The sequence below is a fragment of the Zonotrichia leucophrys genome, unplaced genomic scaffold (assembly GCF_028769735.1).
Source record: "Zonotrichia leucophrys gambelii isolate GWCS_2022_RI unplaced genomic scaffold, RI_Zleu_2.0 Scaffold_672_27528, whole genome shotgun sequence".
Classification (NCBI taxonomy): domain Eukaryota; kingdom Metazoa; phylum Chordata; class Aves; order Passeriformes; family Passerellidae; genus Zonotrichia; species Zonotrichia leucophrys.
The window spans coordinates 1-27,528 of record NW_026992877.1 but is presented as its reverse complement, the minus strand read 5'-3'; the positions used below and the strand labels follow the sequence as shown (position 1 = coordinate 27,528).

General features: G+C 51.2%; 1 protein-coding gene and 1 long non-coding RNA gene across 3 annotated transcripts; both read left to right on the top strand.

Moving 5' to 3' along the window:
• The first annotated feature begins 1,447 nt into the window (after positions 1-1,447).
• Positions 1,448-15,919, top strand: LOC135441909 (bromodomain-containing protein 4-like). Its single transcript, XM_064701462.1, has 6 exons — positions 1,448-1,552; positions 4,984-5,161; positions 7,674-7,801; positions 10,779-10,990; positions 13,800-14,088; positions 15,601-15,919. The coding sequence occupies exons 1-6, from the start codon at positions 1,472-1,474 to the stop codon at positions 15,667-15,669; spliced, it is 957 nt and encodes a 318-aa protein (XP_064557532.1). The 5' UTR covers positions 1,448-1,471; the 3' UTR covers positions 15,670-15,919.
• A 2,895-nt stretch (positions 15,920-18,814) lies between these two features.
• On the top strand, positions 18,815-27,522 carry LOC135441908 (uncharacterized). Of its 2 annotated transcripts, XR_010438580.1 has the most exons (4): positions 18,815-18,955; positions 24,119-24,349; positions 24,434-24,833; positions 27,152-27,522. It is a non-coding gene; the product is annotated as an uncharacterized LOC135441908 (long non-coding RNA). The 2 variants fall into 2 exon arrangements; XR_010438579.1 differs by having other exon boundaries at positions 24,119-24,833.
• Positions 27,523-27,528: the final 6 nt, after the last annotated feature.

Below are 27,528 nucleotides of genomic sequence, written 5' to 3'. Positions count from 1 at the left end.
CTGATGTTCCTCAGAAACATCTTGAGGTACTTTGTGAACATCCTGATGTTCCTCAAGAACATCTTGGGATTATTTAAGGAAACCTTGATGTTCCTCAGGGATATTTTGGGGTTCTTTGAGGAAACCCCAATGTTCCTGATGTTCTTTGAGAACATCCTGATGTTCTTCAAGGACATTTTGGGGTTCTTTGAGGAAACCCCGATATTCCTGATGTTCCTCAAGAACATCTTGAGGTTATTTGAGACCATCCCAAGGTTCTTTGAGAACATCCTGATGTTCCTCAAGGACATTTTGGGATCCTTTGGGGCCATCTTGAGGTTCTTTGTGAACATCCAGATGTTCCTCAAGGACATTTTGGGGTTCTTTGAGGAAACCCCAATGTTCCTCCAGAGAATTTGGGGGTTCTTTGAGGAAACCCTGATGTTCCTGATGTTCCTCAAGAACATCTTGAGGTACTTTGAGAACATCCTGATGTTCCTCAGGGATATTTTGGGGTTCTTTGAGGCCATCCCGAGGTTCTTTGAGAATGTCTTGATGTTCCTCAAGAGCATTTTGGAGTTCTTTGAGGAAACCCCGATGTTCCTGATGTTCCTCAAGAACATCTTGGGGTTCTTTGAGGAAACCCCGATGTTTTGATGTTCCTCAAGAACATCCTGAGGTTCTTTGAGAACATCCAGACGTTCCTCGCGAACATCTTGAGGTTCTTTGAGGAAACCCTGATGTTCCTCAAGGGTATTTTGGGGTTCTTTGAGGAAACCCTGATGTTCTGATGTTCCTCAAGGACATTTTGGAGTGCTTTGAGGAAACCCTGATGTTCCTCAAGGACATTTTGGGGTTCTTTGAGGAAACCCCAATGTTTTGATGTTCCTCAAGAACATCTTGAGGTTCTTTGAGAACATCCAGATGTTCCTCAAGGACATTCTGGGGTTCTTTGAGGAAACCCTGAGGTTCCTGATGTTCCTCAAGGACATCTTGAGGTTCTTTGAGAACATCCTGATGTTCTTGAAGGACATTTTGGGGTTCTTTGAGGAAACCCTGAAGTTCCTGATGTTCCTCAAAAACATCTTGAGGTTCTTTGAGGCCATCCTGAGGTTCTTTGAGAACATCTTGGTGTTCCCCAAGAGCATTTTGGGGTTCTTTGAGGAAACCCCGATGTTCCTGATGTTCCTCAAGGACATCTTGAGGTACTTTGAGAACATCCAGATGTTCCTCAAGAACATTTTGAGGTTCTTTGAGAACATCCTGATGTTCCTCAAGAGAATTTTGAGGTTCTTTGAGAACATCCTGATGTTCCTCAAGAGAATTTTGTGTTTCTTTGGGTCCATCCTGGGGTTTTTGGGTGCACGTCGGGGTGGGTGGCGGTGACGATGGTGCCGGTGAGGATGATGACGGTGAGGACGATGACGGTGACTGACCGGTGCCCCCCTCCCCTCCCGTTGCAGGTCACCTGCGGGAAGCCCCCTCCCCCCTCATGCTGCCTTCCCCACAGATGCCGTTCCAGGGCCTGGTGCCTCAGTCGCCCCCTCAGCAGAACATCCAGCCAAAAAAACAGGTGGGAAACAGAGGGGGGCTGGGGCTGAAAAACGGAATTTGGGGGCTGAAAAACGGGAATTTGGGGTTTGGGGTTTGGGGTCAGGTGAAAAACAACAGATTTGGGGTTTGGGGAGTTGAAAAATGGGAATTTGGGGTTTGGGGTTTGGGGTCAGGTGAAAAATACCGGGTTTGGGGTTTGAGGGTGGGTGAAAAACACCAGGTTTGGGGGGCTGAAAAATGGGATTTTGGGGTTTGGGGTTTGAGGAGCTGAAAAATGGGAATTTGGGGTTTGGGGAGGGTAAAAATCAACAGGTTTGGGGTTTGGGGAGGCTGAAAAATGGGATTTTGGGGTTTGGGGTCAGGTGAAAAACAACAGGTTTGGGGGGCTGAAAAATGGGAATTTGGGGTTCGGGGAGGGTGAAAAACACCAGGTTTGGGGTTTGAGGAGTGTGAAAAATGGGAATTTTGGGTTTGGGGGCTGAAAAGCAACAGGTTTGGGGGGCTGGAAAACAGGAATTTGGGGTTTGGGGAGGGTGAAAAATGGGATTTTGGGGTTTGGGGTTTGGGATTTGGGGTCAGGTGAAAAACAGCGGGTTTGGAGTTTGGGGGCAGCTGAAAAATGGGAGTTTGGGGAGGGTGAAAAATGGAAATTTGGGGTTCGGGGAGGGTGAAAAACAACAGGTTTGGGGTTTGGGGAGGGTGAAAAATGGGAATTTGGGGTTTGGGGTTTGAGGGGCTGAAAAATGGGAATTTGGGGTTTGAGGGGCTGAAAAACAACAGGTTTGGGGTTTGGGGTCAGGTGAAAAACAACAGGTTTGGGGGGCTGAAAAATGGGAATTTAGGGTTTGGGGAGGGTGAAAAACAACAGGTTTGGGGTTTGAGGGGCTGAAAAATGGGAATTTGGGGTTTGGGGAGGGTGAAAAATGGGATTTTGGGGTTTGGGGTCAGGTGAGAAACGGCAGGTTTGGGGTTTGGAGGTGCTGAAAAATGGGATTTTGGGGTTTGAGGTTTGGGATTTGAGGTTTGAGGTGCTGAAAAATGGGATTTTGGGGTTTGGGATTTGGGGTTTCGAGTTTGGGGTTTGGGGTCAGGTGAAACAGCCAGAGTTTGGAGTTTGGGCTTTGGGTTTAGGTGAAACAACCCAAATTTGGGGTTTGGGGTTTGGAGGTGCTGAAAAATGGGATTTTGGGGTTTAGGAGCAGGTGAAACAAACACAGTTTGGGGTTTGGGGGCGACTGAAAAAATGGGATTTTGGGGTTTTGGGGTTTGGGGTCAGGTGAAACAACCTGAGATTGGGTTTGGGGGTTGGAGTTTGGGCTTTGGGATCAGGTGAAAAACAACGAGTTTGGGGCAGCTGAAAAAATGGGATTTTGGGGTTTGGGGGCAGGTGAAAAAAAATGGGATTTTGGGGGTTGGGATTTGGGATTTCAGGTTTGGAATTTGGGGTTTGGGGTCAGGTGAAACAATGGGATTTAGGATCAGGTGAACAAATGGGATTTGGGGATTTGGGATTTAGGATCAGGTGAACAAATGGGATTTGGGGATTTGGGATTTAGGATCAGGTGAACAAATGGGATTTGGGGATTTGAGATTTAGGATCAGCTGAAAAAATGGAATTTGGGGATTTAGGATCAGGTGGAAAAATGGGATTTGGGAATTTGGGATTTGGGATCAGGTGGAAAAAGGGGATTTGGGGATCCGCAGGAGTTGTGAGCAGGATCAGGATCAGCATCGGGGTCGGGGTTGGGATTTTGGGATGGATCCTGATCCCAGATTTCCACAGGAACCGTGAATGGTGTGGGGATCAGGATTGGGTCAGGATTTGGGATTTTGGGACAATCCTAATCCCACATTTCCCTGGCAGGAGCTGCGGGCGGCCTCGGTGTCAGGATTGGGGTCAGGATTTGGGATTTTGGGACCAATCCTAAACCAGGATTTGTGCAGGAATTGCTGTCAGGATTGGGGTCAGGATTTGGGATTTTGGGGCCAATCCTAAACCCCATTTTCTGCAGGAGCTGTGGGCAGTGTCAGTATCAGGATTGGGGTCAGAATTTGTTATTTCAGGACAATCCTAACCCCATTTTCTCCAGGAGCTGCGGGCGGCCTCGGTGTCAGGATTTGGGTCAGGATTTGGGATTTCAGGACAATCCTAACCCCAATTTCCCTGCAGGAGCTGCGGGCGGCCTCGGTGTCAGGATTGGGGTCAGGATTTGGGATTTTCGGACCATCCTAAACCCAAATTTCCATACAGGAGCTGCGGGCGGCCTCAGTATTAGGATTGGGGTCAGGATTTGGGATCAGGATTTGGGATTTTGGGGCCAATCCTAACCCCCATTTTGTGCAGGAGCTGCGGGCGGCCTTGGTATCAGGATTGGGGTCAGAATTGGGGTCAGGATTTGGGATTTTAGGACCAATCCTAAACCAGGATTTCTGCAGGAATTGCAGTCAGAATTTGGGTCAGAATTTGGGATTTCTGGACCATCCTAACCCCAATTTCCCCGCAGGAGCTGCGGGCAGTGTCAGTATCAGAATTTGGGTCAGAATTTGGGATTTTTAGGACCAATCCTAAACCAGGATTTCTGCAGGAATTGTCGTCAGGGTTGGCGTCAGGATTTGGGTCAGAATTTGGGATTTCAGGACAATCCTAACCCCAAATTTCTATGGCAGGAGCTGTGGGCGGCCTCGGTGTCAGAATTTGGGTCAGAATTTGGGATTTCAGGACCATCCTAACCCCAGTTTCCCCGCAGGAGCTGCGGGCGGCCTCGGTGTCAGGATTGGGGTCAGAATTTGGGTCAGAATTTGGGATTTTTGGACCATCCTAAACCAGGATTTGTGCAGGAATTGCTGTCAGGATTTGGGATTTTGGGGCTAGTCCTAAACCAGGATTTCTGCAGGAATTGCCGTCAGGGTTGGGGTCAGGATTTGGGATTTTGGGACAATCCTAAACCAGGATTTCTGCAGGAATTGCAGTCAGGATTGGGGTCAGGATTGGGGTCAGGATTTGGGATTTTAGGACCAATCCTAAACCAGGATTTGTGCAGGAATTGCAGTCAGGATTGGGGTCAGGATTTGGGATTTTGGGGCCAATCCTAAACCCCATTTTCTGCAGGAGCTGTGAGCAGCGTCAGTATCAGGATTGGGGTCAGGATTTGGGATTTTAGGACAATTCTAAACCCAAATTTCTACGGCAGGAGCTGCGGGCGGCCTCGGGGTCAGAATTTGGGTCAGAATTTGGGTCAGGATTTGGGATTTTAGGACAATCCTGATCCCACATTTCCCTGGCAGGAGCTGCGAGCAGTGTCAGTATCAGGATTGGGGTCAGAATTTGTGATTTCAGGACCATCCTAACCCCAAATTTCTATGGCAGGAGCTGCGGGCGGCCTCGGTGTCAGGATTGGGGTCAGAATTTGGGATTTTAGAGCTGATCCTAAACCCAAATTTCCCTGGCAGGAGCTGCGGGCGGCGTCGGTGGTGCAGGGGCAGCCGCTGGGCGCGGGCAAGGAGGAGAAGCTGCACCCGCACTCGCACTCGCCCGTGATCCGCACCGAGACCTTCAGCCCCCCCCTGCGCCAGGAGCCCCCCAAGGGCCACCCCGAGGGCATCAAGGCGGCCCCGCACCTCCCGCAGCGTGAGTGGGGCCGGAAACACCGAAAATAAACAAAAACACCCAAAAAACCCCGTTAGAATAGCATGGAGCATCGTGGGGAAAGAGAGGAACACAAAAAAATCCCATTAAAATCCCATTAAAGTACCATTAAACGTCATGGGGAAAGAGAAGAACACAAAAAGAAAATCCTATTATAATCCCAGAGTGTCATGGAGAAAGAGAAACCCCCCAAAAAAATCCCAATAAAATACCATGAAACGTCACGGCAAGAGAGAAAATTAAAAAAAAAATCCCATTAAAATCCCATTAAAATCCCATTAAAATTCCATAAAGTGTTATGGGGAAAGAGAAAGCCCCCCAAAAAAAACCCATTAAAATTCCATTGAAGTACCATTAAACGTCATGGGGAAAGAGAAATCCCCCCAAAAAAATTCACATTAAAATCCCATAGAGTGTTGTGGGGAAAGAGAAACCCCCCAAAAATTAAAATCCCGTTAAAGTATCATTAAACGTCATGGGAAAGAGAAGAACACCAAAAAATCCCATTAAAATTCCATAAAGTGTTATGGGGAAAGAGAAAGCCCCCCCAAAAAAAACCCATTAAAATCCCATGAAGTGTCATGGCGAGAGAGAAAAACTCAAAAAAAAAAAATCCCATTAAAATCCCATTAAAATTCCATAGAGTGTCATGGGGAAAGAGAAACCCCCTAAAAAATCCCATTAAAATTCTATTAAAATACCATTGAGCATCGTGGGGGAAAGAGAAGAACACAAAAAAATCCCATTAAAATACCATAGAGTGTCATGGGGAAAGAGAAACCCGCAAAAAATTAAAATCCCATTAAAGTACCATTTAAGCATCATGGGGAAAGAGTAGAACACAAAAAAATCCCATTAAAATTCCATTAAAGTACCATTAAATGTCATGGGGAAGGAGAAGAACACAAAAAAATCCCATTAAAATACCATGAACTGTCTCAACAAGAGAGAAAATTAAAAAAAAATCCCATTAAAATCCCATTAAAATTCCATAGAGCGTCATGGGGAAAGAGAAACCCCCCCAAAAAACTCCCATTAAAATTCCATTAAAGTACCATTAAACGTCATGGGGAAAGAGAAGAACATAAAAAAATCCCATTAAAATCTCATTAAAATCCCATAGAGTGTCATGGGGAAAGAGAATCCCCCCCAAAAAAATCACATTAAAATTCCATTAAAATACCATGAAACGTCTCAGCAAGAGAGAAAATTAAAAAAAAAATCCCATTAAAATTCCATTAAAATCCCATTAAAATCCCATTGAGCATCGTGGGGAAAGAGAAGAACACAAAAAAAAATCCCAAAAAAATCCCATAAAACGTCACGGCAAGAGAGAAAATTTCCCATTTTTGGATTCCAAAATCCAGAAATTTCCCATTTTTGGTTTCCAGGGCCAGAGCTGAAGCCACTGGAGGGGGGAGGGGCCCAAGCCACCCAAATTTTGGGGTCAGAAATCCCAATTTTTGGGTTCCAGAATGCTGAAATTTCCCATTTTGGGGTCCCAAAATCCCGAATTTCCCATTTTTGTGGTTGCAGGGCCGGAGCTGAAGGCGCTGGAGGGGGGAGGGGCATGACCGAGCCCAATTTTGGGGTCAGAAATCCCAATTTTTGGGTTCCAAACCTCCATAATCCCAATTTTTAGGTTCTAAAATCCAGAAATTTTCCATTTTTGGGTTCCAAAATCCCGAAATTTCCAATTTTTGGGTTCCAGAATCCAGAAATTTTCCATTTTTGGGTTCCAAAATCCCCATCATTCCAATTTTTGGGTTCCAAAATCCCAAAATTTTTGATTTTTGGGTTCCAAAATCCCAAATTTTCAATTTTTGCTGTTTCAGGGCCGGAGCTGAAGGCGCTGGAGGGGGGAGGGGCACGACCGAGCCCAATTTTGGGATCAGAAATCCCAATTTTTGGGTTCCAAAATCCCAAAATTTTCCATTTTTGGGTTCCAAAATCCCAAAATTTCCCATTTTTGGGTTCCAAAATCCGGAAATTTTCCATTTTTGGGTTCCAAAATCCCAAAATTTCCCATTTTTGGGTTCCAAAATCCCAAATTTCCCATTTTTGGGTTCCAAAATTGGGAAATTTTCCATTTTTGGGTTCCAAAATCCAGAAATTTCCCATTTTTGGGTTCCAAAATGCTGAAATTTCCCATTTTTGGGTTCCAAAATCCCGAAATTTTTGATTTTTGGGTTCCAAAATCCGGAAATTTTCCATTTTTGAGTTCCAAAATCCAGAAATTTCCCATTTTTGGGTTCCAAAATCCCAAAATTTTTGATTTTTGGTTTCCAAAATCCTGAAATTCTCAATTTTTGCTGTTTCAGGGCCGGAGCTGAAGGCGCTGGAGGGGGGAGGGGCCCAAGCCACCCAAATTTTGGGGTCAGAAATCCCAATTTTTGGGTTCCAAACCTCCATAATCCCAATTTTTAGGTTCTAAAATCAGGAAATTTCCCATTTTTGGGTTCCAAAATCCCAAATTTCCCATTTTTGGTTGCAGGGCCGGAGCTGAAGGCGCTGGAGGGGGGAGGGGCGCGCGCCGTCATTCGCCCCCCCGAGCCGACCCCGCCCCCCCCCGACAAGGAGCGGCCGAAAACGGAGCCCAAAACCCCGGTGGCACCCAAAAAGGTAAAAAAACGAATTTTGGGGAAAAAAAAATCCTCATTTTGGGCTAAAAACCCCAAAATTTTGGGAAAAAAACCCCATTTTTTGGACAAAAAAAAACCCAAAATTTTGGGAAAAAAACCCCATTTTTTGGGCAAAAAATCCCCAAAATTTTGGGCAAAAAACCCCATTTTTTTGGAAAAAAAAACACCAAAATTTTGGGGAAAAAAACCCATTTTTTTGGGAAAAAAACCCCATTTTTGGGCAAAAAAACCCCCCATTTTTTGGGAAAAACAACCCCAAAATTTTGGGGGAAAAACCCCAAAATTTTGGGCAAAACCCCCAAAATTTTGGTTTAAAAATCCCCATTTTTTGGACAAAAAACCCCGCATTTTTTGGGCAAAAAGCCCCATTTTTGGGGAAAAAAAACCCAAAATTTTTGGGAAAAAACCCCTATTTTTTGGGCAAAAAACCCCCATTTTTTGGACAAAAAAACCCCAAAATTTTAGGCAAAAAAACCAAAATTTTGGTCAACAAACCCCAAAATTTTGGTCAAAAAAACCCATTTTTTAGGCAAAAAAAACCCCAAAATTTTGGGAAAAAAACCCCCATTTTTTGGGCAAAAAACCCCATTTTTTGGACAAAAAAACCCCCATTTTTTGGGCAAAAAAACCCCAAAATTTTGGGAAAAAAAAACCATTTTTTGGGCAAAAAACCCTTTTTTGGACAAAAAAAAACCCCATTTTTTGGGCAAAAAAACCCCAAAATTTTGGGCAAAAAACCCCATTTTTTGGGAAAAAAAACCCCCATTTTTTGGAAACAAAAAAAACCCAAAAATTTGGGCAAAAAAACCCAATTTTTTGGGCAAAAAACCCCCAAAATTTTGGTCAAAAAAACGCCAAATTTTGGTTTAAAAAAACCCATTTTTTATGCAAAAAACCCCATTTTTCGGGCAAAAAAAACCCCATTTTTTGGGAAAAAAACCCCATTTTTTGGACAAAAAAACCCCAAAATTTTGGGCAAAAAAACCCCAAAATTTTAGGCAAAGAAAAACATTTTTTGGGCAAAAAACCCCCATTTTTTGGGCAAAAAAACCCCAAAATTTTGGACAAAAAACCCCAAAATTTTGGACAAAAATACCCCAAAATTTTGGTGAAAAAAACCCCATTTTTTAGACAAAAAAAACCCCATTTTTTGGGCAATAAAATCCCAAAATTTTGGGGAAAAAAACCCCATTTTTGGGTAAAAGTTTCCAGTTTTGGGGGGAAAAAAATCCCAAGTTTTGGGAAAAAAACCCTCGAAGTTTTGAGGCAAAAAAAAATCCCAGAATTTTGGACAAAAAAAAAAAAATTCCAATTTTTGGGGAAAAATATCCTGATTTTTGGGTAAAGGATTTCCAGTTTTTGGGCAAAAATGCTCAAATTCCTGAGGGATCTCCCAAAAGGGTCCCGTTGGACACTTGGGGTTGGGATTTTGGGCGTTCCTGCCCCAAAAAGGGGAGGTGGGATCTGGAAGGGTTTGGAGAAGGTCCAGGGTTGGGCGTTGGAGAAGCTCCTGAGGTGCCACCAAGATCAGGGAGGGTTTGGAGGTCCCAGAGATCCTGGAGGAGCTCCAGAACCTTCCAGAGGTTCTTCCATGAGGTCTGAAGGAACCTGGAGAAGCTCCAGAACCTTCCAGAGGTTCTTCCATGAGGTCCCAGAGAACCTGGAGAAGCTCCAGAACCTTCCAGAGGTTCTTCCATGAGGTTCCACCAGGCTCAGGGAGGGTTTGGAGGTCCCAGAGATCCTGGAGAAGCTCCAGAAGGTTCCAGAGGTTCTTCTGTGAGGTGCCACCAGGTTCAGGGAAGGTTTGGAGGTCCTGAAGAACCTGGAGGAGCTCCAGAACCTTCCAGAGGTTCTTCCATGAGGTTCCAGAGAACCTGGAGAAGCTCCAGAACCTTCCAGAGGTTCTTCCATGAGGTCCCAGAGAACCTGGAGGAGCTCCAGAAGGTTCCAGAGGTTCTTCCATGAGGTGCCACCAGGTTCAGGGAAGGGTGGGATCCAGAGGTTCCTGGGGGACTCCAGGGTTGGGTCTGGGAGAACCTCCTGAGATGCCACCAGGCTGAGGGACCTGGGGAAGCCCCTGAGATGCCACCAGGTTGGCTCCAGCTCCTCAGGGCAAAGCCCTTGGAGGATCCCATGGTGGCCACCACGGTTCTGGTGGATCCTGGTGGATCCCAGACCCCGTGGTGACCCCGTGGTGACCCCGTGGTGACCTCCTGGTGACCCCGTGGTGGCCCCGTGGTGGCCCCGTGGTGACCTCATGGTGGCCCCGTGGTGACCTCATGGTGGCCCCGTGGTGACCCCATGGTGACCTCATGGTGACCCCATGGTGGCCCCATGGTGGCCCCGTGGTGACGCCGTGGTGGCCCCGTGGTGACCCCATGGTGACCCCGTGGTGGCCCCGTGGTGACCCCGTGGTGACCTCATGGTGGCCCCGTGGTGACGCCGTGGTGACCCCGTGGTGACCCCATGGTGGCCTCGTGGTGACCCCGTGGTGACCTCATGGTGACCCCGTGGTGGCCCCGTGGTGACCTCATGGTGACCCCGTGGTGACCCTGTGGTGACGCCGTGGTGACCCCGTGGTGGCCCCGTGGTAACCTCATGGTGGCCTCATGGTGACCTCGTGGTGACCTTGTGGTGACCCCATGGTGGCCCCATGGTGACCTTGTGGTGGCCTCATGGTGGCCCCATGGTGGCCCTGTGGTGACGCCGTGGTGACCTCATGGTCCCATGGTGACCTCGTGGTGGCCCCGTGGTGACCCCATGGTGGCCCCGTGGTGACCTCATGGTCCCATGGTGACCTCATGGTGGCCCCATGGTGACCTCATGGTGGCCCCATGGTGGCCCCGTGGTGGCCCCGTGGTGACCTCATGGTGGCCCCGTGGTGGCCCCGTGGTGACCTCATGGTGGCCCCGTGGTGGCCCCGTGGTGGCCCCGTGGTGACCGCGTGTCTCCTGCAGGACCTGAAGATCAAGAACATGGGCTCGTGGGCGTCGCTGGTGCAGAAGCACCCGGCGGCGCCGGCGGCCGCGGCCAAGTCCTCGAGCGACTCCTTCGAGCAGTTCAAGCGGGCGGCGCGCGAGAAGGAGGAGCGCGAGAAGGCCCTCAAGGCCCAGGCCGAGCAGGTGGAGCGCGAGAAGGAGCGGCTGAGGAGGGAGCAGGAGAGGATGAGGTGAGGACAACACCGGTGGGGACACGGCGGGAGCTCCAGGAGCTCCTGCAGGGACACCGAAACCATCAGAGATCCACCACAAACACCTGTAGGGACACCACAAACACCTGCAGGAACATCAGGAACACCACCACAAACACCATCATAGATCCACCACAAACACCTGCAGGGACACCAAAAGTATCATCAGATCCACCACAAACACCACCAGAGACACCACAGACACCTGCAGGGACACCACAAACACCAGCAGGAACATCAGGAACACCACCAGGAACTCCAAAACACCACCAGGGACACCACAAACACCACCAGATCCACCACAAACACCAGCAGGGACTCCAAAAGCATCATCAGATCCACCACAAACACCACCAGAGACACCACAAACACCTGCAGGGACACCAAAACCATCATCAGATCCACCACAAACACCTGCAGGGACACCAAAAGCATCATCAGATCCACCACAAACACCTGCAGGAACTCCATAAACACCACCAGGAACTTCTAAACACCACCAGGGACACCACAAACACCTGCAGGGACACCAAAAGTATCATCAGATCCACCACAAACACCTGCAGGGACACTGAAACCATCAGAGATCCACCACAGACACCTGCAGGGACACCACAAACACCAGCAGGAACTCCAAAACACCACCAGGGACACCACAAACACCAGCAGGGACACCGAAAGCATCAGAGATCCACCACAAACACCACCAGATCCACCACAAACAACAGCAGAGACACCACAAACACCAGCAGGAACTTCATAAACACCTGCAGGGACACCACAAACACCAGCAGGGACATCAGGAACACCATCAGGAACTCCAAAACACCACCATAAACACCACAAACACCACCAGAGACACCACAAACACCAGCAGGAACATCAGGAACACCACCAGATCCACCACAAACACCAGCAGGGACGGGGGTGCACGAGGAGGTTCTAGAACAGTCTGGGGTTCCTGGTTACTCAGTGGTTACTATGGTCACTCAATGGTTACTATAATCATTCAGTGCTCACTGATGGTCACTCAGTGGTCACTCAGTGGTCACTCAGTGGTCACTGTGGTCACTCTCCAGGACCCGGGAGGACGAGGAGGCCCTGGAGCAGGCACGGGGGTGCACGAGGAGGTTCTAGAACAGTCTGGGGGGTTCCTGGTTACTCAGTGGTTACCATGGTCACTCAGTGGTTACTATAATCACTCAGTGGTCACTCAGTGGTCACTGTGGTCACTCAGTGGTCACTCAGTGGTCACTCCTGGTCACTGTGGTCACTCCCCAGGACCCGGGAGGACGAGGACGCCCTGGAGCAGGCGCGGGGGTGCACGAGGAGGTTCTAGAACAGTCTGGGGTTCCTGGTCACTCAGTGGTTACTGTGGTCACTCAGTGGTTACTATGGTCACACAATGGTCACTGTGGTCACTCAATGGTCACTCAGTGGTCACTGTGGTCACTCTCCAGGTCCCGGGAGGACGAGGACGCCCTGGAGCAGGCGCGGGGGTGCACGAGAAGGTTCTAGAACAGTCTGGGGGGTTCCTGGTTACTCAGTGGTTACTGTGGACACTCAGTGCTCACTGTGGTCACTGATGGTCACTCAGTGGTTACTATGGTCACTCCTGGTCACTGTGGTCACTTCCCGGGAGGACGAGGAGGCCCTGGAGCAGGCCCGGCGGGTGCACGAGGAGGTTCTAGAACAGTCTGGGGGGTCCTGGTCACTCAGTGGTTACTATAATCTCTCAATGATGGTCAGTGGTCACTCCTGGTCACTCAGTGGTCACTCAGTGGTCACTGTGGTCCCTCCCCAGGACCCGGGAGGACGAGGAGGCCCTGGAGCAGGCGCGGGGGTGCACCAGGAGGTTCTAGAACAGTCTGGGGGGTTCCTGGTTACTCAGTGGTTACCATAATCACTCAATGGTTACTGTGGTCACTCAATGGTCACTCAGTGCTCACTCAGTGCTCACTCTGGTCACTCAGTGGTCACTCCTGGTTACTCAATGGTCACTCAGTGCTCACTCTGGTCACTCAGTGATGGTCAGCGGTCACTCAGTGCTCACTGATGGTCACTATGGTCACTCAGTGGTCACTCAGTGCTCACTCTGGTCACTCAGTGGTCACTCCTGGTTACTCAATGATCACTCAGTGCTCACTGTGGTCACTCAGTGATGGTCAGTGGTCACTCAGTTCTCACTGTGGTCACTCCTGGTTACTCAGTGGTCACTCAGTGATGGTCAGTGGTCACTGTGGTCACTCAGTGATGGTCAGTGGTCACTCAGTGGTCACTCAGTGGTCACTGTGGTCCCTCCGCAGGTCCCGGGAGGACGAGGACGCCCTGGAGCAGGCGCGGGGGTGCACGAGGAGGTTCTAGAACAGTCTGGGGGGTTCCTGGTCACTCAGTGGTTACTATACTCTCTCAATGATGGTCAGTGGTCACTCCTGGTCACTCAGTGGTCACTCAGTGGTCACTGTGGTCATTCCCCAGGTCCCGGGAGGACGAGGACGCGCTGGAGCAGGCGCGGGGGTGCACGAGGAGGTTCTAGAACAGTCTGGGGTTCCTGGTTACTCAGTGCTCAGTGCGGTCACTCAGTGGTCACTCAGTGGTCACTGTGGTCATTCCCCAGGTCCCGGGAGGACGAGGACGCGCTGGAGCAGGCCCGGCGGGTGCACGAGGAGGTTCTAGAACAGTCTGGGGGGTTCCTGTGCAGTTCCTGGTCAATGGTCACTCAGTGCTCACTGATGGTCACTCCTGGTCACTCAATGGTCACTCAGTGGTCACTGTGGTCACTCTGCAGGTCCCGGGAGGACGAGGACGCGCTGGAGCAGGCCCGGCGGGTGCACGAGGAGGTTCGGCGGCGCCAGGAGCAGCAGCAGCAGCAGCAGCAGCAGCCGCCGGCAGCCGCGGGCTCGGTGCCGGTGCCCGGCTCGGTGCCCGGCTCGGTGCCCGTGCCCGGCTCGGTGCCGGTGTCGGCGGCGGCGGCGGCTCCGCAGCCCCCGGGCCCGGCCGGCTCCTCGCAGGCCATGCTGGACCAGCAGCGGGAGATGGCGCGCAAGAGGGAGCAGGAGAGGAGGCGCCGGGAAGCGGTGAGGGAAGGGTTAAATGGGGCCGGAAATGGGGGGGAATAATGGGGATAATCACAGGAATGGGGCACAAAAAATCAGGGAAGTAATGGGAATAATCACAGGAATGGGGCACAAAAAATCAGGGAAATAATGGGAATAATCACAGGAATGGGGCACAAAAAATGCCAAAATGGGGCACAAAAAATCAGGGAAATAATGGGAATAATCACAGGAATGGGGCACAAAAAATACCAAAAATGGGGCGCAAAAAATCAGGGAAATAATGGGAATAATCACAGGAATGGGGTGCAAAAAATCAGGGAAATAATGGGAATAATCACAGGAATGGGGCACAAAAAATCAGGGAAATAATGGGAATAATCACAGGAATGGGGCACAAAAAATGCCAAAATGGGGCGCAAAAAATCAGGGAAATAATGGGAATAATCACAGGAATGGGGCGCAAAAAATGCCAAAAATGGGGCGCAAAAAATCAGGGAAATAATGGGAATAATCTCAGGAATGGGGTGCAAAAAATCAGGGAAATAATCAGAATATTCACAAAAATGTGTCTCCAAAAATGGGGGGAATAATGGGAATAATCAAAGAAATGGGGCACAAAAAATCCGGGAAATAATCAGAATATTCACAAAAATGGGGCACAAAAAATGCCAAAAATGGGGCGCAAAAAATCAGGGAAATAATCAGAATATTCCCAAAAATGGGGTCCTGAAAATGGGGGGAAATAATGGGAATATTCACAGAAATGGGGCGCAAAAAATACCAAAAATGGGGCACAAAAAATCAGGGAAATAATGGGAATAATCACAGAAATGGGGCACAAAAAATGCCAAAAATGGGGCGCAAAAAATGGGGGGAATAATCAGAATATTCCCAAAAATGGGGTCCTGAAAATGGGGGGAAATTGTGGGGATTATCCCAAAACTGTGGTCCCCAAAAATGGGGGAAATAATCAGAATATTCACAAAAAAGATATGCAAAAAATTCCAAAAATGGGTCTCCAAAAATCAGGGAAATAATCAGAATATTCACAAAAAAGAGACCCTGAAAATGGGGGACATAATAATGAGAATATTCCCAAAAAATGGGGTCCTGAAAATGGGGGGAAATAATGGGAATAATCACAGAAATGGGGCACAAAAAATACCAAAATGGGGCACAAAAAATCAGGGAAATAATGGGAATAATCACAGGAATGGGGCACAAAAAATGCCAAAATGGGGTGCAAAAAATCAGGGAAATAATGGGAATAATCACAGAAATGGGGCGCAAAAAATTCCGAAAATGGGTCTCCAAAAATCAGGGAAATAATGAGAATATTCACAAAAATGTGTCTCCAAAAATGGGGGGAATAATGGGAATAATCACAGAAATGGGGCGCAAAAAATACCAAAATGGGGCACAAAAAATTAGGGAAATAATGGGAATATTCAGAGAAATGGGGCACAAAAAATACCAAAAATGGGGGGAATAATCCGAATATTTTTTCCCATTTTTTCCCTTTTTTTGCAGATGGCGGCGACGATCGACATGAATTTCCAGAGCGACCTCTTGGCCATTTTCGAGGAGAATCTTTTCTAGGAGAGGCGACTCCGGCCGGGAATTTTGACTTTTCCCAAAAAAAAGAAAAAAACAAAAAACCCGGAAAAGAAAAAAAAAAAAAAAAAAAAAAAAAACACAACAAAAAAAAAAAGTGGAAAAATATCAAAAAAAAAAAAGAAAAAAATTTCCTTTTTTTTTTTTTTTTCTCTCTTTTTCCCTTTTTTTTTTTTCCTGGCCAAAAAAAAAAAAATAACGCGAAAAACGAGAAAAAAAATGAAAAAAAAACAAAAGCAAAGTTCGGACTCTCCGTTAAATATCGGAAAAATTCGGGAATGGGAGCGGGGGCGGGGCTGCCTTACCCCGGAATTCCAATTTTTATTTTTTTTGTCCTTTTTTTCCCCTTTTTTCACACCAAAAAAACCCCACCAGAATTCCTGGGAATTCCTGGGATTTTCACTCGAATTTTGAAATTTTTTTTTTGGAATTTTTTTTATTTTTTTGTGGGTTTTTTTTCCCTCCGGTGGCGGCCAAAAAATGGGAAAAAAATCCCAATTTTTTTTTTTTTTGGGCTGGATTTGGGCGGATTTGGGAGGAATTGGGGGGGGAGGGGTGATGGGGGGAGGGGCGCGGCCCCTCCCCCACCCGCGGCCTCAGGGACTTTTCCCCTTCACCTTTTCCCATTTCCCTGGAATTTCTCCTTTTTCCCCCTTTTTATTCCTCATTTTTTAATTTCCTTCCTTTCCCAAAAATTCCCTTTTTTTTCCTGGCTTTTTTTCCGTTTTCCCTCTGATTTTTTCCTTTTTTTTTCCTGATTTTTTAAATTTTTTCTTGATTTTTTTTTCAATTTTTCCCCTGATTTTTTCCTTTTTTTTCCTGATTTTTTAAATTTTTTCCTGATTTTTTCAATTTTTCCCCGATTTTTTCCTTTTTTTTCCTGATTTTTTAAATTTTTTCTTGATTTTTTTTCAATTTTTTCCTGATTTTTTTCTTTTTTTTTTCCTGATTTTATTTTCAATTTTCCCCCTGATTTTTTTCTCTCTACTTTTTCTCCTTTTTTTTTCCCCCTGATATTTTTTCTCTCTACTTTTTCTCCTTTTTTTTCCTATTTTTCCTTTTTTTCTCCTGATTTTTCTTTTCTTTTTCCTGATTTTTTTCCCATTTTTCCTCTGAATTTTTAATTTTTTTTTCCAATTTTCTTTCAAATTTCTCCTGCTTTTTTTCTGTTTTCCTTTGATTTTCTCCAATTTTTCCTGATCCTTTTTCAATTTTTTTCCTGAATTTGTTTTTTCCTGATTTTTTCCTGATTTTTTTCTGGTTTTTTTCATTTTTTTCCTCATTTTTTTCTCTGCTTTTTTCTTCTTAATTTTGCTCCCATTTTTTATCTGATATTTTTTCAAAATTCTCCCCAGATTTTTTTCTTTTCATTTTCTTTGTTTTTCCTTTTTTCCCTGATTTTTTCCTTTTTTTTTTCTTTTTTCCTAATTTCCCCCCTTTTATTTCTAATTTTCTTTTTTCCCTTTTTTCTACATTTTTAAAACTTTTTCCTCTTTTTTTTCCTCCTTCCCTCCCCTTCCCTTTTTTATTCTCCCTGATTTTTTATCATTTTCCCCTCTTTAATTTCCTTTCTATTTTCCCCTTTAATTCCTTTTTAATTTTCCTTTTTTCCTTTTTATAATTTGAATTTCTTCCTTCAAAATTCCCAATTTTTCCCCCCTTTTTTCCCCAATTTTTCCCATTTTTTACAAATTTTTAATTTTTTTAATTTTTCCCTTTTCCCCCCTTTTCTCCTCCCTCCCCTCCCCCTTTTCCCCCCAAAATCGCCGCCACGCCCGGAATTTTTATTTTTTAAATAATTCCCATTTTTTTCCTCTTTTAATTCCCATTTTTTTATTATTTCTCGCTCCCTTTTGACCCAAAATCCCGGGAATTCTCCCCGTTTCCCCCTCCCCTCCCCCCCCGGGGTTGGATTAATTATTAATAATTAATTAATTTTATTTGGGTTGGGTTTTTTTCCCCGCCGGGGTTTCGCCGATCGTGGAATAAAAAACGCTGCGAGTTTGGTTTTGTATAAAAAAACACCAAAAAAACAACAAAAAAAAAAAAAAATCCCGAATTTTTCAGGTTTTTTATCCCAAAAATTTAAAGGGAGAGGGAGGGGAAAAAATGGGGGGGAAGGGGGAAAAAAAATCAGAATTAAAATTAAAAATATTTGAATTAAAATGGGAATTTAAGGGACTTGAAATCCCCAGAAATTGGGAAATTAAAAATTTAAATTTGGAATATTTCAGTGGAAATTGACAGAAATTGGGAATTTAAACCCCAAATTTTTAATATTGAAGCGACAATTGGCAGAAATTGGAATTTTAAATTCAGATTTTGGAGGTTTCAGTGGAAATTGATAGAAATTAAGAATTTTAAATTCTAATTTTGAATATTTGAGTGGAAATGAACAGAAATTGAGAATTTAAATGTCAAATTTTGAAGGTTTAATTGGAACTCGACAAATTTTAAATTTAAAATCCAGATTTTGGTCGAAATCAAGAGAAATTGAGACTTTTAAAACTTGAAGTTTCGATGTTTTAAAATCAAAATTTAAATTCAATTTTTTTAAATTTTAAAATACCAAAACTTGGCCTGAAATGGGCAAAAATTGAGATTTTAAAAAGTGAAGTTTGGGAATTTTAAAGTCTAAAATTGACAAAAATTGAGATTTTTATTTAAATTTCATTTTTAAATTGGATTTTTAAATTTTTAAGGTTTAAATTTGTGAAAAGGAAAGGGAGAATTGGGGGAAAATTGAAAAATAAGTGAGAAGAGGCTAAAAAAAATTTAAATGGACAAAAATATAAAAATAAGGAAAATGAGGAGAAAATTCAGTTAAAATGGGAGGAAAGGGGGGAAAGGTTAAAAAATAGGTCAAAAATTAAAACTAAATTAAATTCCGAGGGTAAAAGGGCCCCAAAAGACGCGAAAGCGACAGAAAAAGTGAAAACTAAAAAGGAGCAAACGGAGAAAAGCCAAAAAACGCCACAAAAAGTTGAAAAAAAGGAGAAAAAAAACCAAAAATCACAAAAAATGCCCCAAATCCACTCACAAAAGGCCCCGCCCCCTCGGGACTTTCAGGCCACGCCCCTCGCGCTCTCATTGGTTGTTTACAAAATGCTCCACCCCTTTTCAGCGCTGTCCAATCAGCGCTCGGGGGCGGGGCCAGCGCGGTTTGAGGCGGAAGCGGCGCCGCTGTCGGGGGGGAGGGGGCGGCGACAGCGCCGCGATCGCGACAGAGGCGACAGAAAAACCCCCCGGGACCCCCCCGCTGTCGCGACAGGTCGGTGGTGGCGGCGGCAGCGCCGCGATGTCGCGATAGAGGCGGCGGGGAAAGCCCCGGGAGGGGAGGGGACGGAGCAATGTCGCGATAGAGGCGGGGCTGGCGGGGGCGGGGCTGGGGGGGAGGGGACACGCGGCGGGGATGTCGCGATAGGGGCGGGGCTGGGAGGGCGGCGCGGCGGGGACAAGGACAGCTCAATGTCGCGACAGCGCCGGACGGGAACACCTCAATGTCGTGACATCTTATGGTGACAAGGACACCGTGACAGCAGCACCCCGGGGACAGGGACACTCCAATGTCGTGACAAGGACGTGGGGACAGGGACACCCTTGGGGACAGGGACACCCTGATGTCGTGACATGTCATGACAAGGACACCGTGACAGGGACACCCCAGGGGACAGGGACACCATGACAGGGACACCCCAATGTCGTGACATGTCGTGGTGACAAGGACAGGGTGACAGGGCTGTGGCGGTGCCACCCTGGGGGTGGGGACACCGGGACAGTGGTGACACCCAGGGGTGGTGACACCTCTGACAGTGCCACCCTGGGGGTGGGGACATCCTGAGGGTGGTGACACCCAGACCATGGTGACATCCTGGGGGTGACATCCTGGGAATGGGGACACCCAAGGAATGGTGACACCGGGACAATGGTGACACTCCTGATGGTGACACCCCTGATGGTGACATCCTGGGAATGGGGACACCCAGACCCTGGGGGTGGTGGCACTGCGAATGGTGACACTGGGACAGTGGTGACATCTTGGGGGTGGTGACATCGTGGGGATGGTGACACCGGGACAATGGTGACACCCCTGATGGTGACACCCAGACCATGGTGACCATGCATGGTGTCAGACCCTGGGGGTGGTGGCACTGGGACAGTGGTGACACACTGGGGGTGGTGACATCGTGGGGATGGTGACACCAGGACAATGGTGACACCCCTGACGGTGACATGGTGGGAATGGGGACACCCAGACAGTGGTGACATCCAGGGGGTGGTGACACCAGGACAATGGTGACACCCCCGACAGTGACATGCTGGGAATGGGGACACCCAGACAGTGGTGACATCTTGGGGTGGTGACACCTCTGACAGTGCCATCTTGGGGGTGGTGACACCCAGACCACGGTGACACCCCTGACAGTGACATCCTGGGAATGGGGACACCCAAGGAATGGGGACACCCGGACAATGGTGACACCCTGGGGGTGACATCCTGGAGGTGGTGACGCCGGGACAATGGTGACACCCCTGATGGTGACACCCAGACCATGGTGACATCCTGGGGGTGACATCCAAGGAACGGGGACATCCAGACCGTGGTGACCACGCATGGTGTCAGACCCTGGGGGTGGTGGCACTGGGACAGTGGTGACACACTGGGAGTGGTGACATCGTGGGGATGGTGACACCAGGACAATGGTGACACCCCTGACGGTGACATGGTGGGAATGGGGACACCCAGACAGTGGTGACACTTGGGGTGGTGACACCTCTGACAGTGCCATCTTGGGGGTGGTGACACCCAGACCACGGTGACACCCCTGACAGTGACATCCTGGGAATGGAGACGCCCAAGGAATGGGGACACCCGGACAATGGTGACACTCTGGGGGTGACATCCTGGAGGTGGTGACGCCGGGACAATGGTGACACCCCTGACGGTGACACCCAGACCATGGTGACATCCTGGGGGTGACATCCTGGGAATGGGGACACCCAGACCGTGGTGACCATGCATGGTGTCAGACCCTGGGGGTGGTGGCACTGGGACAGTGGTGACACACTGGGGGTGGTGACATCGTGGGGATGGTGACACCAGGACAATGGTGACACCCCTGATGGTGACACGCAGACCATGGTGACACCCTGGGGGTGACATCCTGGGAATGGGGACACCCAGACCATGGTGACCATGCATGGTGTCAGACCCTGGGGGTGGTGGCACTGGAAATGGTGACACTGGGACAATGGTGACACACTGGGGGTGGTGACATCGTGGGGATGGTGACACCAGGACAATGGTGACACCCCTGATGGTGACGTGGTGGGAATGGGGACACCCAGACAGTGGTGACATCTTGGGGGTGGTGACACCCTGGGGGTGACATCCTGGAGGCGGTGACACCGGGACAGTGGTGACACCCCTGACATTGCCACCCAGACAGTGCCACCCTGGGAATGGGGACACCCAGACCATGGTGACCACGCATGGTGTCAGACCCTGGGGGTGGTGGCACTGGGAATGGTGACACTGGGACAATGGTGACATCTCAGGGATGGTGACACCGGGACAATGGTGACACCCCTGATGGTGACACGCAGACCATGGTGACACCCTGGGGGTGACATCCTGGGAATGGGGACACCCAGACCGTGGTGACCACGCATGGTGTCAGACCCTGGGGGTGGTGGCACTGGGAATGGTGGCACTGGGACAGTGGTGACACACTGGGGGTGGTGACATCTTAGGGATGGTGACACCAGGACAATGGTGACACCCCTGATGGTGACATGGTGGGAATGGTGACACCCAGACAGTGGTGACACTCGGACGGTGCCACCCTGGGGATGGTGACACTCAGGGGGTGGTGGCATCCAAGGAATGGTGACACCCAGACAGTGGTGACATCCTGGAGGTGGTGACACTGGGACAATGGTGACACCCCTGACATTGCCACCCAGACAGTGCCACCCTGGGAATGGGGACACCCAAGGAACGGGGACACCCGGACAACGGTGACACTCTGGGGGTGGTGACACCTCTGACAGTGTCACCCACACGGTGCCACCCTGGGGGTGGTGACACCAGGACAATGGTGACACCCCTGACAGTGACATCCTGGGAATGGGGACACCCAGGGGGTGGTGACATCGGGACCATGGTGACACTCGGGGTGGTGACACCTCTGACAGTGCCACCCAGACGATGCCACCCTGGGGTGGTGACACTGGCACAATGGTGACACTCCTGACAGTGCCACCCTGGGGATGGTGACACCCACACAATGGTGACACCCATGGGGTGGTGACACCCAAGGAATGGGGACATCCTGGGGGTGGTGGCATCCAAGGAATGGTGACACCCTTGGGGTGGTGACACCCAGACAATGGTGACATCCCGGGGGTGGTGACACCCCTGACGGTGCCACCCTGGGGTGGTGCCAGCCGGGAATTGGGACAGGTGGTGGCACATCCCGGGAACGGCGCCGTGGTGGCCTTGGGGACAAGGTGGGGACACTTTGGGGACACCCCGGGGGCTTCGGGGACACCCTGGGGGCTTTGGGGACAGTGGGGACAATGTGGGGACAGTGGGGACACTGAGGGGACAGTGGGGACACCCTGGGGGCTTTGGGGACCCTCTGGGGACAATGGGGACAAGGAGGGGACTCTGGGGACACTTTGGGGACACTGAGGAGACTTCGGGGACACTCTGGGGGCTTTGGGGACAATGGGGACACTGTGAGGACAATGGGGACACTGAGGGGACAGTGGGGACCCTCTGGGGACAATGGGGACACTGAGGGGACTTTGGGGACAGTGGGGACATTGTGGAGGCCATGGGGACAGTGGGGACACCCTGAGGGCTTTGGGGACAATCTGGGGACAATCTGGGGACAATGGGGACACCGAGGGGACTTTGGGGACTCCCTGAGGGCTTTGGGGACAATGGGGACACTGTGGAGACCGTGGGAACAAGGTGGGGACACTCTGGGGGCTTTGGGGACAGCCTGGGGACAATGGGGACACTGTGGGGACAGGGCCACCAGGGGGCAGCGACACTCTGGGGTTGTGGGACATTGGTGACGAGGCCACCCTGCCATAGGGGACACCTTGGGGATGGGACACCCAGGTGTCCCCGCAGTGTCCCCTTGTCCCTGCATCCCCAACTGTCCCCACATTGTCCCCAGCTGTCCCCATGTCCCTGTCCCCGTGTCCCCCCCAGGTGTCCCCACTGTCCCCATGCCTCACCGCCTCCTGTCCTTGCTGCTGTCCCCACGTCCCTGTCCCTCTGTCCCCCCAGGTGTCCCCCGGCTGTCCCCATGCCGATGTCCCTGTGTCCCCCTGTGTCCCCAGCTGTCCCTGTATCCCCCCAGGTGTCCCCAGGTGTTCCTGCTGTCGCCAGCTGTCCCCAGGTGTCCCCATGTTCCTGTCCTTCGATCCTCCCAGGTGTCCCCATGCCTCGCCATCTGCTGTCCCCATGTTCATGTGTCCCCATGCCGGTGTCCCCATGTCCCCCCAGGTGTCCCCATGTCCCTGTCCCTCTGTCCCCAGGTGTCCCCACTGTCCCCATGCCGCGCCGCCTGCTGTCCCTGCTCCTGGCCCCCACTCGTTTCCTGCTGTCCCCATGTCCCCAGGTGTCCCCATGTCCCTGTCCCTCTGTCCCAATACCGATGTCCCTCTGTCCCCAAGTGTGCCGGTGTCCCCATGCTTCACTGCCTGCTGTCCCTATGTCGATGTCCCCATGTCCCTCTGTACCCAGGTGTCCCCACTGTCCCCATGTCCCCCCAGCTGTCCCTCTGTCCCCATGTCCCTGTGTCCCTGTCCCCATGCCTCACCGCCTGCTGTCCCCATGTCCCTGTCCCCCTGTCCCCAGGTGTCCCCATGTCCCTGTCCCTGTGTCTCCATGTCCCCCCAGCCGTCCCCATGTCCCCATGTCCCTCTGTCCCCAGGTGTCCCACTGTCCCCATGCCGATGTCCCTCTGTCCCCATGTCCCCAAGTGTCCCTGTCCTGATGCCGGTGTCCCCATGTCCCCAGGTGTCCCCAGCTGTCCCTGTGTCCCCATGCCTCACCGCCTGCTGTCCCTGCTCCTGGCCCCCACTCGGTTCCTGCTGTCCCCATGTCCCCAGGTGTCCCCATGTCCCTGTGCCCCAGGTGTCCCCATGCCGCGCCGCCTGCTGTACCTGCTCCTGGTCTCCACGCGTTTCCTGCTGTCCCCATGTCCCCATGTCCCTGTGTCCCCATGTCCCTCTGTCCCCAGGTGTCCCTGTGTCCCCATGCCTCATCGCCTGCTGTCCCCATGTCCCCATGTCCCTGTCCCCATGTCCCTCTGTCCCCAGGTGTCCCCATGCCTCACCGCCTGCTGTCCCCATGTCCCCAGGTGTCCCCATGTCCCCAGGTGTCCCCAAGTCCCTGTCCCCATGTCCCCAGGTGTCCCCATGCCGCGCCGCCTGCTGTCCCTGCTCCTGGCCCCCACTCGGTTCCTGCTGTCCCTCTGTCCCCAGGTGTCCCCAGGTGTCCCCGTGTCTCCAGGTGTCCCCATGCCGCGCCGCCTGGTGTCCCCATGTCCCTCTGTCCCCATGTCCCCAGGTGTCCCCATGTCCCTGTCCCTCTGTCCCCAGGTGTCCCCATGTCCCCATGTCCCTGTCCCTCTGTCCCCAGGTGTCCCCACTGTCCCCATGCCTCACCGCCTGCTGTCCCCATGTCCCCAGGTGTCCCCATGTCCCCATGTCCCTGTGTCCCCAGGTGTCCCCATGTCCCTGTGTCCCCAGGTGTCCCACTGTCCCCATGCCGCGCCGCCTGCTGTCGCTGCTCCTGGCCCCCACGCGGTTCCTGCTGTCCCCATGTCCCTCAGTCCCCATGTCCCTGTCCCCATGTCCCTGTGTCCCCAGGTGTCCCCATGCCGCGCCGCCTGCTGTCGCTGCTCCTGGCCCCCACCCGTCTCCTGCTGTCGCTGCGCTCGCTGCTGGCCCGCGGTGGCCTCGCGGTGGCCGCGGTGGCCTCGGGGGTGGCCTTTGCGCTGTGGGCGGCGGCGCTGCTGCTGCGCCGCGGGCCCCGCGCGACCCTCGCGTGGCACCGGAGGGACAGCGCCCCCCCCGGGCTGCGGGACGGCGCCTTCGGGGAGCACCGGCACCTGCGGCTCCGGGTACCGGGGGTCCTGGGGGGATTCTGGGGGGATTTGGGGCTTTTTTTGGGGATTTTTTGGGGATTTTGGGGGATTTGGGAGGAGATTTTGGATGGGATTTGTGGGGTCCGGGAGGGATTTTGGGGCAATTTGAGGGGAATTTGGAGCGGTTTGGGGGTCCTGGGGGGATTTTGGGGGATTTGGGGGGTCCTGGAGGGATTTTGGGGCAATTTGAGGGGAATTTGGAGCGGTTTGGGGGTCCTGGGGGGATTCTGGGGGTCCTGGGGGGATTTTGGGGGGTCCTGGGGGGATTTTGGGGGGATTTGGGGATTTTTTGGGGGGATTTGGGAGGGGTTTTAGGGGAGCTGGGGGGAGATTTTTGGGGGGATTTGGGGGGTCCTGGAGCGATTTTGGGGGAATTTGAGGGGAATTTGGATCGGTTTGGTGGACCCTGGGAGGATTTTGGGGGGATTTTTGGGGGATTTGGGAGCGGTTTTAGGGGAGTTGGGGGGAGATTTTGGGGGGGATTTGGGGGGTCCTGGAGGGATTTTGGGGGAATTTGGAGCGGTTTGGGGGTCCTGAGGGGATTTTGGGGGATTTGGGGGGATTTTGGGGGGATTTTGGGATTTTTTTGGGGATTTTTTGGGGATTTTGGGGGGATTTGGGAGGAGATTTTGGATGGGATTTGGGGGGTCCTGCAGGGATTTTTGGGGAATTAGAGGGGAATTTGGAGCGGTTTGGGGGTCCTGGGGGGATTTTGGGGGGTCCTGGGGGGATTTTGGGGGATTTGGGGATTTTTTGGGGGATTTTTGGGGGATTTGGGAGGGGTTTTAGGGGAGTTGGGGGAAGATTTTGGGGGGGATTTGGGGGTCCTGGGGGGATTTTGGGGGGTCCTGAGGGGATTTTGGGGGGTCCTGGGGCGTTTTGGGGTGTCTTGAGGGGCGATTTGGGGCATTTTGGGGGCATTTTAGGGGGATTTGGGGGGTTCGGAGGGATTGAGGGAATTTTAGGGCGTCTTGAAGGGGATTTGGGGTGAATTTTGGGCTCTTTGGGGTGAATTTTGGGGTCCTTGGGGTGGCTTTGGGGACATCCCCAGCAGTGACAACTCCGGTGGCTCCTCCTGGGGCAGATCCGGAGTGGGGGCGGGCGATTTGGGGGTGTCGCCACCCCCCCAATGTCCCCAATGTCCCCTTTGTCACCCCAATGTCCCCCCAATGTCACCCCAATGTCCCCCCAATGCCCCCAATGTCCCCCAATGTCCACAATGTCCCCCCAATGTCCCCAATGTCCCCCCAATGTCCCCCCAGTGTCACCCCTTTGTCACCCCAATGTCCCCCAATATCTCAATGTCCCCACCCCCCCAATGTCTCCAGTGTGCCCCCAATGTCCCCAATGTCACCCCAATGTCCCCTCTTGTCACCCCAATGTCCCCCCAGTGTCACCCCAATGTCCCCCAATGTCCCCAATGTCCCTCCAATGTCCCCAATGTCACCCCAATGTCCCCAATGTCCCCCCAGTGTCATCCCAATGTCCCCCCAGTGTCACTCCAATGTCCCCCCTCATGTCACCCCAGTGTCCCCCCAATGTCCCCCCAGTGTCACTCCAATGTCCCCAATGTCACCCCAATGTCCCCAATGTCCCCCCAGTGTCACCCCAATGCCACCCCAATGTCCCCCCTCTTGTCACTCCAATGTCCCCCAATGTCCCCAATGTCACCCCAATGTCCTCAATGTCCCCAATGTCACCCCAATGTCCCCTCAATGCCACCCCAATGTCCTCAATGTCCCCCCAGTGTCCCCATTGTCACCCCAATGTCCCCCCAGTGTCCCCCCAATGTCCCCCAATGTCCCCAAATGTCACCCCAATGTCCCCTCAATGTCACCAAATGTCACCTCCATGTCACCCCAATGTCCCCAATGTCCCCCCAATGTCCCCAATGTCCCCAATGTCCCCCAATGTCACCCCAATGTCACCCCAATGTCCCCCCAATGTCACCCCAATGTCCCCAATGTCCCCCCTTTGTCACCCCAATGTCCCCAATGTCCCCCTTTTGTCACCCCAATGTCCCCCTTTGTCACCCCAATGTCCCCCCTCATGTCACCCCAATGTCCCCAATGTCACCCCAATGTCACCCCAATGTCCCCCCAGTGTCACTCCAATGTCCCCAATGTCCCCCCAATGCCACCCCAATGTCCCCCCATTGTCACCCCAATGTCCCCAATGCCACCCCAATGTCCCCAATGTCCCCAATGTCACCCCAATGTCCCCAATGTCCTCAATGTCCCCCCAGTGTCCCCCCAATGTCCCCAATGTCACCCCAATGTCCCCAATGTCCCCAGAGCTCGGGGCTGCGTCTCCATTACGTCACTCGGGGTCCCCCCGGCGCCCCCCTGATGCTGCTGCTCCACGGCTTCCCCCAGAACTGGTCAGTGCCACCAAGGTGTCCCCAGATGTCCCCCAGGTGTCGCCAAGTGTCCCCAAATGTCCCCCTTGGTGTCCCCAGGTGTCTCCCAGGTCTCCCATGGATCCCCCAAGGTGTCCCTGAGTGTCCTCAGGTGTCCCCAAGTGTCACCTGGGTCCCTCAAGTGTCCCCCTGTCCCCCAGCTGTCCCCACAACCGGCTGTCCCCATCCCCTTGGTGTCACTGCTGTCCCCAAGGTGTCCCCAAGGTGTCCCCAAGGTGTCCCCAGATGTCCCGAGGTGTCCCCAAGGGTCCC